The 16,078-nt window shown below is 40.3% G+C and overlaps 1 protein-coding gene across 1 annotated transcript in view; it reads left to right on the top strand.

The window, feature by feature from the left end:
* The first annotated feature begins 3,459 nt into the window (after positions 1-3,459).
* The window catches only part of LOC133212134 (hippocampus abundant transcript-like protein 1), a 36,112-nt gene continuing 23,493 nt past the window's right edge, over positions 3,460-16,078 (top strand). The window contains 3 exon segments of the mRNA XM_061353192.1: positions 3,460-3,544; positions 12,326-12,421; positions 13,345-13,407. Of these exon segments, the coding sequence (XP_061209176.1) occupies positions 3,500-3,544; positions 12,326-12,421; positions 13,345-13,407 (204 nt within the window). The 5' untranslated portion in view covers positions 3,460-3,499.

Here is a 16,078-nt window from a genome sequence, read left to right as displayed (position 1 = left end):
CATTATTTTTGCATGATAATTTAACCTTAATATGAGTGTAATAATTTATTATTTATATGGAAAACAGCACATGCTATATCTTGTAACACGGATGCTTCTAGTAAGGAATTTCCTATCACTCAGGAAAAAAATTTTTTGAGCTCCCAGCTCACCATCCTCCCTTCCCGTTCTCAATGAAACATGTCAAGTTTTTCTGCAACACTGCTGCAGAAAAATCCAAAAATTAATTATATAATGGAAAAGAGGTGATGAAAAGGTAATTCTATATGATAGATATCCAGCAGCAACAGCAAACTGTTCTAACTACATAGAATATTTCTACAGGCACATTAGAATACAGCAGGTTAGCAAATGATGATTGTTAATTTGTTATAAACACAGAATCACAAAATGGTTGAGGTTGGAAGGGACTTCGGAAGGTCATCTTATCCAAGTCCTGTACTCAAGCAGGGCCACCTAGAGCCAATTGCCCAGGACCACATCCAGAGGGCTCCTTAATGTCTTCAAAGACAGAGGCTCCACAACTTCTCTGGGCAACCTTTATCCATGCTCAGTCACCTCCCAGTGGAGAAATGTTTCCTGACATGTAAGAGGAACCTCCTGTGTTTCAGCCCACTGCCTCTTGCCCTGTCGATTGCAGAGGATTTAAGTCTGCAGAGAACCAATTAGATGGAAGCTGATTTATATATTTTGTTTTAGTGCCTGAAATGTGTACTGCAGGGGAATCACTAGCAAAATCTTCAGTTCATTTCAGGAGATGAAAGGCACAAGTCTTGCAGTTGTCTGGAAAATCCTCAGCATTGCCAGCCACTGGTGGATGCAGAGTTTGGCATTGTACATGTCTTTTAAATCCAAAGGCGGTAAATATTGCTTTTGGTCAAAATAAAAAGGTTTTTTTGTTTGTTTCTTTTGTTTTGTTTTCCCCTCTTCCCCCCCCCCCCCCCCAAAAAAAAAAATTAGTCTTCAAAGACAAAATTCTCAGCTTTAGATATCATGTAAGTATTTAAAATTGGGTAGTGGGTAGAACCTGCTGCTTTTAATTCTCTTTCAAACTTTGTTGAGCTCTTGTTCTTCAAATTTCTGCTACACCTGATTGATTTCCACCTCCAGCATTACTATTTTTTAAAACCTAAATGGTTTGGTGAGACCTCATCTGGAATATTGTGTCCAGTTCTGGGCCCCTCAGTTTAAAAAGGACAGGGACCTGCTGGAGAGAGTCCAGCGCAGGGCAACTAAGATGATTAAGGGAGTGGAGCATCTCCCTTATGAGGAAAGACTGAGGGAGCTGGGTCTCTATAGTTTGGAGAAGAGGAGATTAAGGGGTGACCTTATTAGTGTATATAAATATATAAAGGGGGAGTGTCACGAGGATGGAGCCAGGCTCTTCTCAGTGGCAAACAATGAAAGGACAAGGGGTAATGGGTACAAATTGGAGCACAAGAGGTTCCACTTAAACCTGAGAAGAAACTTCTTCTCAGTGAGGGTGACGGAACACTGGAACAGGCTGCCCAGGGAGGTTGTGGATTCCTTCTTGGAGACATTCAAAACCCGCCTGGACACGTTCCTGTGTAACCTTATCTAGGTGTTCCTGCTCCGGCAGGGGGATTGGACTAGATGATCTTTTGAGGTCCCTTCCAATCTCTAACATACTGTGATACTGTGATACTGTGAATGGTGGAAGGTAATAGCCATGTCATAGTGTTGCAGAACTAGGTCAGTGCACCAGTCCTGCGGCTGTGACAACAGGTAGCCTCCAGCTCCCGGCAACCAGCCCTGGAGACGTGGTGGTGCCACAGTAGAGTATTGGCAGTGGCAGCTGGTAACAAAGCCAGCTATGGATGGGTGTGAAATTGCCTGTGCTAGCCTAGTCTGACAGACTAGCAGCCATCTGAGATGAGGTAGGGAGAAGTGGGCACACGGGCAGGTGTTGCTTTGTACTGCAGTTGGACATATGGACAGGGAAGCAACCAGACCATGGCACACTCCTGTCCTCTCCCTCCTCTGCCACAGGGCTGTACAGTTGCCAAGAGTCTACAGGACAGATAAGGTGGATGTGGTTGCTACCAGATGTGTTAGCCGTAAACCTGTCTACCTACAAAACCTGATATATTAAGCTTAAGTATTTTGACACCTGTTGGTTAACAAAAAAAAAAAAAAAAAAAAAAAAAAAAAAACCAACAAAAAACAAACAAACAAACAAACAAAAAAAAGACCAGAACACCCACCACGGTAAGGGATAAAGCCCCTTTGTTTATAAGTTAATAGAAAAATGGTCAGGTCTTCAAAGGAGCAAAACATGTTGCTGTATTTCAAAGTAACAGGTGACTACTTTTGAAGAAATGAAATATTTGTAACTTCTAGGCTAAGAGAACAAAAGAAGTGGAAAGAATGATTTTTCACACAGGATTTTCTCGAGCTGGCTAGCAAAATTAATTTTAAAGACTACGTGTTGATTCACTAATGCCTGTATAATAAAAAAGATAATTTTGTGTTACCCATTTAGCTCATGGTCTTAAAATACCAATGTCTTCAACAGTTTCAAAAAAATGTCACATACAGGAATGCGTTCAAGTCCACGCATGCTACTTTGCTAAAAGAGAATTCTTGTTAAACTGTGGTGTAAGATAACCTAAAAGATAAATTTCACTATGCACTATACCTATCAAGTATATAGCCTGATATACACAGCACACAGGAAATGTTTTTTAAATTAAAATTTCTTATTCTAGCAAAATGAGAAGCTCCTAAACTATAAGCAGCTTGATACTTAGCAGCACAGACCACCTGAGGTACCAGGGAAAACAAAGTCTTGAGCCCAATAACGTATCAAGGCTGAAGTAAGGGTTTCCAGGGTGAAACCCTCTCAGCATCAGACATGCACGGGCCATATTCAGCTGTCTGGTGAACGGCACACTCTGGATGGGCAGCTGGCGCGATGCATTCGTTTTTCACTGTTAGTAGCCATGATCTTTATTATCTCAAAGTACTCCATCTGTGCACATCTGGACAGCTAACTTCTTATGAAATCTTGTGATACTTCTCATAACGGCTGCCCTCGTAATACTTAAAGGAGAGGCCAGTAAGCTTCCAATTGCACCTGCCTGGCGGCGAAAGACCCAGCCACCTTTCTGGCCGCCGCACCGGACGCTCTTCCGGAAACCATTCGCAGAAAGACTTCCGCCCGGCGTCTGGCCGGCAAGGAGCATTCCCGCGGCCGCACCAGGGTGGTGCCGAGAGGTCACGTGAGCCAGGAGGCGGTGCACCGTGCAAGCGGCGCGGGCGGGGCCCTCCAACCCTCCCTGCCCCGCCTCTCCCCGCCCCTGACGCGCATTCGGCCCCGCCGCTCCGAGAGGATGGTGAGAGGGGGATGAATCCCGAGCCGGAGCCGCCGCCAGCCCTGGCTCGGGAGGAAGAAGAGGAGGAGGCAGCGGCGGAGGAGGAAGAGGCGGCGGCGGCGGCGAGGGAGGGCTGTGGTGCCGCCGGGAGAGACGACTGCATCATGCTGGTGAAGAGGGTCGGCCTGAAGGCGGGCAGCAGCGGCACGGTGAGGGGCGGGGCTAGGGGCGCTGGTATTTGCGGGGGGCGGCAGCGACCCGGCCTGTCCCGCCGGGCCTCGCCACCCGTGGGGAGCCGGCTGCTCCCGACAGCGGCGTCCGGGTGTCCAGGCGGTGGGTTCCCGCCGGCTGCGCTGGCGGCACCTGGGGTCGGACCGGCCCGCGGTTCCCCTTCGTCCGCTCCACTTCTTGTGCCAGCCCCGGCTCTGTCCTAGCTTGGGCGTTTCGTTGCTAGGTGATCCCGGGCGGAGGCGATACCTGAGAGCAAATGGCTGTAAATAAACTTTCTTTTAAAACATAGAAATCCGAGGCGCCTGTAAGTAAAGCTTAGATTTCCTTCGGAGTTCTGCGAGGTGCCTCTTGGTGAACTAAAACCATATCGTTACCGCGCAGTTTTAATAACTTGCGTCTCTTTCTGTTTCGTCGCTTCCCACTACATTAAGCATCAGTATGATGCTTATACATTAATATGAAAGGGGTGGTCTGTGCGCTTGAAAGCATCCGAAGTTGTGTTTGTGTGGGAGCGAACCGTAATTACTTCCCAGCACAAACGTCTTCTGAGTAGCTTAAGCCTTCCACTTTGTGAGTGCATGTTCATGAGATGCTTTTGAAACCGATCTAAGATGACACTTCCTGAACTTTTCCGCTGTATGTAGGGACAGGTGAGTTGTTTCGCGCCTGGTGGATCAGAGCTCATACAGTCCACCCTGTCTGTTGGCAGTGATCCCAGAGCAGAATGGGAGTAGAGGAACCCAGGGGTAACAAAACAGCGAAATAACAAAACGGATGATCCTGTCACGTGTGGGTTTTGAAGGGGTACAGACAGAAAACTAGCAGAGCCTTGCTGTGATAATCTTCTGGCAAGTTGAAATCACATAAGTTTTATTTGCAACCTGGCTTACCCCCTATTAATTTTTTTTTTTTGTTAGACTGTATTCATGTTAGGGTCTTCCTGAATAATTTGGTATTAGTTTACTCACAGACTCAGATATGCTGCAGGTACTGCTCATTCTGGAAGTTAAGTTTGTGGGAGGGAGTCAACATCTGCCACCTGTGCTACCTGGCCTCCCAAGGATAAGCATCTCTGCTATTGGACAGGTGATAGTTTACTGTTTTATGTTAACGTGAAGTGAATGAACTTGTGATATCTTTAGTTGAGAATTAATGGCATAGCGTTAATGTGGTGATATGGCTAAACCTCAGAAATGTAAATAAATAAATAAATATTGAAACCCATCTGTTTGGTATCAGTAGGTTCTTTGTCCCTTACTCATATCTGATGAAGGGGTTAAGGTACTTTTGATAAATGGTTAACCCACAGAAGATTTAAAAACAAAAAATGTTCTAAGGAATTCATTAGTCAAATTATTTGTTGCAAGTTAATTACAAAGTATCTGCTGCACATCTGTAAAGGATCACTTTTGTATTTGAGCCTTTCAGTTCTCTTTTAGAAATGGTTATGCCTTCCAAAAAGCAGGCTGTGTGACTGATGTATGCTGTATGGTGTATTTGTTGTTCTAGGTTTGTGTACCACTCTTATTTATAACAGTAGGTGCGTAGGATACTGTTACTTTACTGTAAGATATGGTAAGACAGTCTTAAGACTGAATAGGAAGGTAACTCTAGAAGAAGCCTGTTAACTTTTTAGTTAAAAAATGTAAGTTTTCATTTTTATCAACACGGATGATGGGGTGAAAGCAGTAAAGATGATGCTGTCATTGTGTAAAGGAAAACCAGACAAATTTATTTAAATATTAACAGAGAGTAGGAAATGGAGGATATGGGTAGAGAAATTAAAACAAAAATCAAGCAACTTTATTTAGTATTAAGTCTTTATAAAATGATTTCAGATTTTGGTCTCTGGATAGTTTTTTTTTTTTTTTTTTTTTCTCTCCTCCCTCCTAGTTGTACCCATAAGGGACTTTGTGTTCCTGTAATGCGTCTCCTACCAGAGTGGAGGACATGGAACTTTAACCTTATCTTCTGTACATTGGTATAGCAGTCATACAATTACAGGGTCTGCTTCACAATTCCTGACTGAGCAGTCTGTTTCATACTTTGTTACTACACTTCTGCACCTCCCTGTGATTCTCATGTGGCTGTCATACTGCTAGAACTCTAACTAGACTTTATTGAAAGAGCTTATACAAACTAAAATATGAGGGGCTGGATCATGGCTTGTATGTAACTGTAGAGATCTCTTTGATATCAGTGGGAGCCCATCCTTGGCATTTGAAAGTAGAAGCTTGCCCTTGGGGCTGCCGACAAAGGAGGAAATAAAGAAATGTCATTTGGGTGAGCCACTTCCTTGCTCTGTGAAGGATGTTTTAATTTTTATTCTGATTCTTCTGTCACACCAAATCAGTAGGACAACGTGAAAGAGTATGACCAAGTCTGTCAGGTTGCACAAGACTTTTTACCCCTCCAGCTTAGGAGTAACAAGCTTCTATCTATTCACTATGTTGGATACATGGGCTTGACTGAAGTTAAGAACTAAAATATAAATGCCAAGCAAATGAGTTTTTATTAACTGAGTTACTGGCTCAAAACTAATGAGAGTAGTAGTATGTTTAAGTATTTCACTCAAATCAGTTTCTGTTGGCTGTGTTACTTCGATTTCAGTGAGCTTCAGAAATTGAAGTAATGATGCCACGGACATTTTGTTACTGATTATGCAATCTTGTTCTATCTGAATTATGAACCCTGGTAGTATAGAACTTAGCATGACACTCAGAATATTCATACCACATACTTAATTTCTGTGCAACCTATTGTCAGTAAAATAATGCCATAGTAGGGAAGCTTTTTAGCAAAATACAGTATACTGTTCTATCTAAATAAGTGCGCCTATGGGAGAAGTCCCCAGATAGGATATCTGAGGATAAAACACACTTCTATACCTCTTTGAGAATTAATCAGACATTAGTTTCATGTTCTCAGACACTGTAAAATGCCTCAGCTGTTGTGAAGCCCAGTACCTCCGTGGTTTTTTAGAAGCATAATGAATGCATTCTGAAGTTCAGAACTGTATATCTCGGAAATTTGCCAGCCTGTATGTGTTAAACTGTTTTAAACAGCACAGCACAACTGGTATATATTTGCCAGAATTACAGATTTTTACCCTTACTGCTACTATTTTTCTTTTTAATGCTTCAAAAAAAAAAAAAACATAACATGGTGAAATTGGTGCAGTTTGATTAAATGTTACAAGACTTTACCAAAACACCTTTCAGTCCGTCAAGTTATTTTTTTAAATTTCTGGCTTGGAAATTGACTTGCCAGTAGTAAATATATTGTTGAAGTTGGCAGTTTGGGTAGCCAGTCCTTTGTCGAACAGTATTGTTTCCCCCACAAAAATTATTTTCCCTGTTAAATCTGAATAATAAGAGAGAAACTGTGTTGCCTTCTCAGGGTTGCCAGTGTCATTCTGAATCTTCCCATCATGTTAAATTAACGCTGAGTCTGAACTCTGAACCATTGCCAGGGGTGGTTAGCTGCTCTCTGTAAAAACAAAATCTCTCTTGCTTATATTCATTCTGAGAGGGCACTTATGCTGTACTAAGTATGTGTTACTGATCCTTCATGTTTTAGCAGTTTGAAAGGTTTTGTGTCTAGAAGAAAGTATGCTAGGCTAGAGCAATAGAAATTTAATTGTATAAAGAGGGCTTGATACTTTAGTGCTGAAGATCCAAACGTAACCACTGCTGGGCAATGAGCTTGAGCAATTATCTGTGCCATGGAGAAGCATGTGTATCAACTAAGCAGTCTGTGCTTTTTAGAGTTACTTCTCAGTGTCATGCATCTCTCTACCTTTTAAGAAGAAAACTTCAATGTTTAAATCATCTGGCAATTGGGTGTAGCATAATATGCTGGTTATATATTATTTGTGTGTTTTAATTAGGCAATGCAGTACTGTCTAAAGCGGAGTTTTCAGAATGTGTCAGGGTGTATGGTTATTGTTCTCCGGAGTGCTTGGTTGGTCTCTGGGACCCTTGATGGCCTTAGCTTCAAAGACTGAAGCAGGAATGGTGTTCTCATGTTTTATGTTCTTCAGAATCCTGGTTCTTAAACTTGTCCAGTTTACAGGAATGTGGTCCCAGGAATAAAAAAAAAAAAAGTGGCAAAACATTTTGGACACCAACAGGACATTCCAATTTTGACTTGGTGTGTTTGGTTCCACTTTACTTTTCTTGTATTTTAGCTTAAGGCAGTGACAATTGTTTTCTCTTCATGCCCTTCATGGCACTCCAAGTTCAATAAATCCCAGTTGTATCTTTCTGCAGATGTTTCAACTATAGCTTGGAGGAGCTTACTTCAGCATTCTTCTATACCTTTGGCAATGTTCTTTGTCCTTCTGTGGGCCTCTTTCACTTGTGCTTCTGTAAAATAGGCTATTAAACAATGTGTATTGCTTAAATCTTCTGAACAAAACAAGCAGTCATGGGATAAGAGGGAGACATAATAAAGATGGTTAGCACACCAGAAGCAGAGGGCTAGGACAGGCATATCACATGTTTATACAGCAATATAATGATAATACTTTTTCTAACATGGTAGATCTTTGAATACTCTTTTGTAAGCCACTTGCTAAACTGGTGTCTCATGGAACTGTTTTCTCTAGGATCGCATAACTAAATAATAGTCATCCTATGTGTGGAATTAATTTTTTTCCATGTTTGCATTAGTTAAATTTATCTACATTAATTTTAATCTGCCACTTAGATTGCTTTACTGATTTTGTCAGCTTCTGATGTTCTTCACTATTACCCTATAACTTTCCTAATGTGAATTGGTTTTTGTCATCAGTGAACTTTGTTACTTTGCTTTCAGCTTTTTTACAGCTTGGTTATGAATATGTTGAACTACACATGCACTGGGACAGGGCACTGGGAAACATCTGGTAACTTTCCTCAGTTGTGGAAACAGACTGGGTTTGGTTGGTTGGTTTGTGGGTTGTTGTTTGGTATTGTTTTTTTTCTGGTTTTTTGAGAGCTTTTGGTGAGGGTCCTAAAGTATGTTTACTTAATTCTCAGAAGGCTTATTAATGTGCCCTCTTTTATCCATGCATGTTCTTTTGAGAACTCCAGGAATTTTTCAAGGCACAGTCTATTTATCAAATCTGTGCAGGCTTTTCCATTTTGAATGAGTTGTTATTCTGATACTCTAGTCCTGTGTAATATGATTTAGCCTAGCGTTTACTTGAGAGAGCGCATCATTATCTTGCTGTCCAGATACAAATCTGCTTACGGTATTTCTTTTGCAACGGAAATACACGTTTGGACAATGCATAAGCTGAATTGTTTATGATTTATGTTCTAGCTTACAAAGCACATCTGAAATGCTAAAGACTGTGTTGGACTGGAGAGTACTTGCACTTATGTTCAGTGTATTTTGCACTGCATAGAAATTACATGTTTTAGGCTGCAGTTTATACACATTATCACTTTGGTGGTTGCTTAATGTGACAAAAGCAGCTATGGTCTTCTGTGCGCTTTTTGCACTTGAGTGAATTCTTGCCAGTTCCAGTAAGTGAGTCATTCATGGGGAACAGCTGGAATTACGGTGGTTCCTAAATACTTCAGTTCGAAAATTAAAGACAATAGGCAATAGAAAGAGGTGAATATGCAGTATGCCTAGAGAACAACCTGGGTAACGTGTGAGAGAAAAGAGTATCCATAATGCAGTGAGACAGATTGGTAGCCTAATATTTGTGCTAGAATCAGCTAAAATAATAAAATAGTGATGTAGTGACACATAGCAGGAAAAGTGCATTTGAAGTGTAATTTGAGGGAGAAACTAAGAAAAGAACAGTGAATATAAATGTGGAAAGGGAATGCGCTTTATGGTTTGGCATGAACTTCAGGGTTCGTGTATGAATGATTCGTGCATGTTTCTCAACATTTTTTCCTGATTCTGCTCAGTTCTTCGATTTCTTGAAAACTTTGGAGTTGGCAGAGTGGACTGCAGTGCTGGTTGTTCTGTAAATTAAAAGTACTTACAGCAATTAACTTGTGTAGTGGGAGAATGGTTTTGAAGACACTTTTAAAAAGTAAAGTAAGGGAACTCTTCATACTTAATCACTTGAATGTTGGTTTACGTATAATGGAAGGACTGTGAGTGCTGTTTGCAAAGTTGGCTGTGTACTGGAAGTGGAACAAGCAACTATCAGGCTCTCCTGAGAGATCCTACTGCCTGGTGGAAAAGAATTTCCCAGAGGAGGGTGTGGAGGGCAAGTTCCTGTGATTGTCTCTTCAGAAGTTCAGCTTGAGTTTGGTTGTTATCTGCCTGAGAAATAACAGAATTATTTGACAAGGGGTAATGGGTTAAAACTTAAACAGGGGAAATTTAGATTGCATATAAGGAGGAAATTCTTTCCTGTTAGGGTAGTGAGGCACTGGAACAGGTTGTCCAGGGAGGTTGTGAGTGCTTCATCCCTGGCAGTGTTCAAGGCTAGGTTGGACGAGGCCTTGGGTAATATGGTTTAGGGCGAGATGTCCCTGCCTATGGCAGGGGGTTGGAACTTGATGATCTTAAGGTCCTTTCCAACCCTAACTATTCTATGATTCTATGATTCTATGACTGAAAAAGCACTTGAAAGAGATTTCATCCTCCTCAGGGCAGGATCAGCTGTGAGGCGTGAGCAGGTTGCCTAGAACTTTTCGGGTTGGGTGTTGAGACTATTTGAGGGTGTCTCTGTGCAGCTCTGTGGGCTAAAAAGCATGCTGTGTTTATCCAGTAGAGTCTTCTGCACTCTGGAGGATTTCAGAGTAGTTAGAAAGTGGTTTTGTTTGCTTGTGTTTTTGTGTAGTGATTTTTTTTTTTAATTTTTTTTTTTTAATTTTTTTCCCCTGGAATATGTACATTCCTTCCAACAACCAGTAAGCATGCTTGAAATTGGATGTTAGGGTGCTTTGGCAGCCATTCAGACAACTTTAATTGTTAAATTACAGATTTGAATTAACAGATAGTTACCTAAAAGTGGTGTGACTAAATGAATACTGTTAATTCTAGTTTTGCCCTGAAGATCTGGGACTAGCTATAAAACTGTGTCTTGCTGTGGCATATTTTAGGGTGACTTGTAAAAGCTCTTCTTTAAAATGTCTATTCTTATTGATACTGTGTTTTAATTTTTTTTTCTCCTTTTCTATGAGCAATTCCTCGCCAGCTGGATTTATGATCTTGACAACTCCTCATGGGTTTATTAATGTTCAACAGCTGTGTTCTGCTTCAAAAAAACCTTTGTATTGCATCCCAGTAGTTTTCCTTGTTATCTTCAGATTAACTTTGGGCTTTGTTTTGCTTCTAATGGAAGCAGCAGAAATGTTTTTAAGAATTGGGTGTAAGCGAAAAGTATGGAAATGTAAAAATGGAGAAATAGTGGGTATTTTGTTAAAACTCCTAGGGCTTCAGATTTTATAATGATGGCCTTAAACTTTTATTGTTAAGCATTTGAAATTACGTAATGTTTTGCTCATTATTGATTATGCAAGTATAATAGCTTGACCAGCAGCTGCATTTGAAAGGGATTCTAATGTTCATATGTAGTTTCTCAGCCCACACACTGGACTGTCATCTGAAGATGATCTGTGTGGATAGAAGATAGGCCCATAACAAATTTTTAATTTTTTTCTGAGGACACTTAATTTTTAACATTAAAGCTTTAAAATTTTGGGGATGGGGATGATGAAAGCAATTTGTATTTTACCGAATCTGCACTATTTCTGAAATTTTATTAAATCTTTTTAATCATGAAGAATTCAGTTGATCGTCCCCATATTGTCTAGTTCTGGAAGCCTGGAGCTCTTTGTGCTTCAAGTTTATAACAATTTTTCACGTGTGTCTTAAGTTCTTTGTGTAAATTGCATGCAGTTGTGTTCTGTTGTGAAGTATTTTCTCAATATAGAAATGAGTGAAGTCTATTACTTCTGGGGTACTTTCATCTTAAAAGGAAGTATAAGTATTTTTAGAAAGTTCTTTGATTTTAAAATGAGTGAGTTTTTATTGCTTTCTTATCAGTGGTGCAGGCTGTGTATATGATCAATTATAAGCTATTTTCTTGAAAATAACTTGATGCTTGATTCCAGATCTCTCCTTACCTGGGATCCAGTCCTTGGGTCTTGAACGGATGCAATTTCACAGCATGCTAAGCATTATAAGCACTTCCATGGTTTGCTAATTCGTATGGGGTTACTTGTTGACCAGCAGAATAGCTCCTGAGTCTCTAATGCGTAGGCACACACACAAGTGTAGGTCAGCAGTTAGCAGAAAGCAGTTGCACAGTTGGCATAAGTTGCCCCTTCTTTTTTTATACTTGTGCAGTTTCAAATACAAAAACTACAGCTCCTATGATTATGTACATTGTTGTGATTTTGTTGTAACGGTGATGTGATCTTCATAAAGGTGGTCTGTTTCATTGTCATTGTGGAGATAGCAGGGAGAGTTACACCATTTGTCACATTGCTGTGGAAGGGTTGTGAATAGGGGAGATGGAGCCTGAAGGCACACTGGAGGTTTGAGCAGTACAGGGCAATATCAGGAACTGGGAATATAGTTCTCTTCAATCAGCAAGCATTTGAGGGAACAAATGTTCTTAAGTTTTCTGGAGATCTTTTATTGTTCTGTAATAACTCTTCTCCACTCTTGTTTGACTTGTTAGGGTTCCCAAGGGCTTGGTAATAGGTCATTCTGAGAGCTGGCTGTTTCTAAGAGGTCTTTGCACATGTAACTTAACTGGATGTTTACAAACCGCTGCATGTGTTTTTCTTTCACAGCAACATGGTATTAGTCGGCCAAGTGTGTACCATGCGGTGGTGGTCATATTTCTAGAATTCTTCGCCTGGGGGCTCTTGACAACTCCAATGCTAACAGTAAGTATCACTGATCAGCTGTCTTCTTGACAATAATGACAAAAATTAATTTACTAATTCCTAGGAATTGCGGTTTTAATCTGTTTTGCATTTTCTGCTTACCTCTTTAACTGAATTCCAGGAGTCTCCACATTTAACACTGTGCAATACTAGTTGCCACTTACCTGTAGATAAAATGAGCAAATGTATTTGGAAGTGTGTGCATACATGCTTTAATTATTGCAATAATTTTTTTAATACACACAATAGCAAGGGTGAGGCCTTTTAACTCTCTTGCATATTTATGGTAAATCTGTTTAGTATAGATTAACATGCTTGCCCTTGAATTAAGACTGCTGGTAAAGCACCTTAAATGAATTCATAGCTGTAGTTAAAGGATACATGAAATGCTCAGAACTATTGCTAGTATTTATAAGCATCTACTTGTTCATTAGAAGTGTTTCTGACTACTGTATATCTGCAATTCATGCAGAAACAGTTTGCGCAGTGCCTTTTTATCCAGTTGTGAGTATAGTGCTGTTTTTTTCTTGACAGAGTAAGTTAGTTGACTCCCATTTTTACTCCTTATTAGTAACAGTGATTGAGTCAACATTTTGAAGGAATTCTCTGCCTCAAAAATTCTGTTATTTATACCACATGGAGCTACCTTTTGCTTATATTGATCTCTTTCTGATTAGAGTAACCCAAACCAAACTGTCTCTGCAGTATAGTGCCATCTGTGCCAGCAGACGAATTTTTGCCAGTAAATTGATATTAAACCTTGTCAGTATATTCTTCCAGAGACAAATAAGAGTGTAATTCTGGAATAAGATATTTTCTTAAGAAGTCCCAGTAGAGTTACCATGTTTTATAAATCAGATTTAAACTTTGTGTCAACTTTCTCCTGTCTCTTCTGATTCAGGTAATCCTTTTTTCCCCATCAGGTCTTACATGAAACATTTTCCCATCATACATTTTTAATGAATGGTCTTATTCAGGGTGTTAAGGTAAGATTTTTATTTTTTTTTTTAGCCTCTGATGTAAATATTCTGCGTGTTCCTGTATTGCAATTTGTTCTGTCTCGCATTTTCCATAACAACATTCAAACCACTGAGAATGTAATTAATTGTATTAATTCTTAAACCCTTTTTTTCTTTTCATTGTAATGATTGTTTTCTTGGGCTCAGCTCCAGTTTTACTGCTAAATTGTATCACTTTAAAACAAGCGTATTATTTCTCGAAGTTTAAATTCCTCTCATTTAAATAGGTACCAGTTGTAGCTATTTTAATCTTGTTAAGGATCCTTCTGAGAATACAGATAGGTTTTTAATGTCTGCTTCCTAATATTAAATGATTATTTTTTTTTTAATCAGTGTTTTTTAGTGTTCTGTGATGGTCAGGATATTCAGGCCAGCTTATAGCTTATACCACTTCATTCACATGATGGTCATGCTGGATTGTTGCTACAAGAAAAGCTTGAAAATTTTCTCTAGCATAACTAAAGCTTGAAAGTCTCTTCTTTGCTGTCTTACTGAGAGGCTTCAAAGCACTTACTGTAAGTTTTGACTGATTTATAGCAGCCAGAAATTGAGCTTTGTATCCTGTAACAAAATTAAAGCGTTGTTCTTATGTAAAAACATGACATCTTTAGGATGTCACCATGCCCTGGGGATGTGACACTAAAAGAGGAAGTTAACTTTGTATTTCTCTCTTACAAGAGCAAAGTTCATGTTCCTCTTTGTGTTTCCTTTCAACTGTTTGCAATGTTACAGTGAGTATCACTTAAAAGTATGAGTAGAAGGTTTCCCATATATTACCTACAGAGCATATCATAGCCTAAATCTGTGTGTTGCTCGAACAGGTTTAATAAGCAGGGGAGCATACATAGCATACTTTCTTTAAAATGCTATTTATGAAAAATTGAAAGTGTTTCAAGTGACAGCAAAATATGTTATATTCTACTGAAGTCTGACTCTCAAGGAGCAAAACCAAGGCATCTAACTATCCTAGGGTTGGGTGTTCTGGCTTTAGAGCTTTTGCTCTAAATTTACATACAGAAATCATTGGAATCGGAATTGTTTATTGGGATTTGGAAGAACAGTGATTTAGTACAATATACTGTACATATATGTTAAACTTGAAGGTGACTATATTTGAATACTGGAGGTTAGCTAAAGTTAGCTGGAGTAGAATTCCAGTGTATTGAGGTGTTTGTGGAACCATATATTTACTAACATTTGTATTTATGTCAGAGTTGTATTGATGAGACAACATTATGCTTATTAGAAGGAAGATGCATCTGTTCTGGGGGTTTTCCAGTTAACAAACCTGTGAAAGGCTTTGCTTATTTTAATTCTTCTGACTAATACATAACAGTTTTGAGGCCTGTATTTCAGGACTTCATGAAGTGCTGAAAAATGGTAATATTTGATCCTTAGTCAGTTTTTTCATAACAGATGTACCTGTAAGTCTGACAATTGCCACTGGAATATCATTATGGTGTTCTACTGCCTAAGTTGTCAAGCTTAGTCAAATGGTCCTCATACTTATTGCAGTGTACATTTGTCCTGTATATGGTAATTAGGTAGTATAAAACAAAGAAGTCCATTATGAAACTAGACTGTAATAGTTGGAGCAGCCAGGGACCAGGTTAGAAAAGCTAAAGCCCTGACAGAAGTAAATCCCACCAGGGACATCAAGGGCAATGAGGAAAGATTCTGTAGGCATGCTGGCAATAAAAAGAAGACCAGGGAAGTGTGGCCTCCCAGTGGAAGGAAATGGGAGACACTGTTACCTGGGATGTGGAGAAGGGGGAGGTACTCAGTGACGTTTTTCCCCTGGTCTTCACCAGCAAGAGCTTCAGCCACACTGCCCAAGTCACAGAAGGCAAATGCAGACACTGAGAGAATGAAGAACCTCCCACTGCAGGAGACGAGGTTCAAGACCATCTAAGGACTTTGAAGTGCACGGGTCTGCGGGGCCCTGTGAGAAGCATCTACAGGTCCTGAGAGAAATGGCAGATGAAGTGTCTAAGCCACTATCCATGATATTTGAGAAGTTGTGGCAGTCCACTGATGTTCCCACTGATGGAAAAGGGGAAATAGAATCCCTGATTTTAAAAAGGGGGAAAAAAGGAAGACCCTGGATCAGTCTCGTCTGAGTGCCTGGCAAAATCATGGAGCAAATCCATGCAGAAGCTATGCTCAGGGCATGGAAAGTAAGGAAGTGGTTGGTACTGTCAGATCGTGCTTGATGAATATGGTGGCTTTCCAAGATGGGACTATGACATTAGTGAGTAATGAAGGTGTGACATCATCTGCCTGGACTTCCACAACCCATTTGATGCTGTCCTGCATGACATAGAATCATAGAATAGTTAGGGCTGGAAAGGACCTTAAGATCATTGAGTTCCACCCCCCCTGGCGTGGGCAGGGACACCTCGCTCTAAACCATATTACCCAAGGCCTTGTCCAACCTGGCCTTGAACACTGCAAGGGATGAAGCATTCACAACCTCCTTGGGCAACTTATTCCAGTGCCTCACCACCCTAACAGGAAAGAATTTCCGCCTTATATCCAACCTAAACTTCCCCTGTTTAAGTTTTAACCCATTACCCCTTGTCCTACCACTACAGTCCCTAATGAAGAGTCCATCCCCAGCATCCCTATATGCCCTCTT

This window comes from Neopsephotus bourkii, unplaced genomic scaffold (genome assembly GCF_033783945.1).
Source record: "Neopsephotus bourkii isolate Nb327-2 ecotype Australia unplaced genomic scaffold, CSIRO-AGI_Nbou_v1 NB_58, whole genome shotgun sequence".
NCBI classification, from domain to species: domain Eukaryota; kingdom Metazoa; phylum Chordata; class Aves; order Psittaciformes; family Psittacidae; genus Neopsephotus; species Neopsephotus bourkii.
This window is presented reverse-complemented; position numbering and strand designations above follow the sequence as displayed.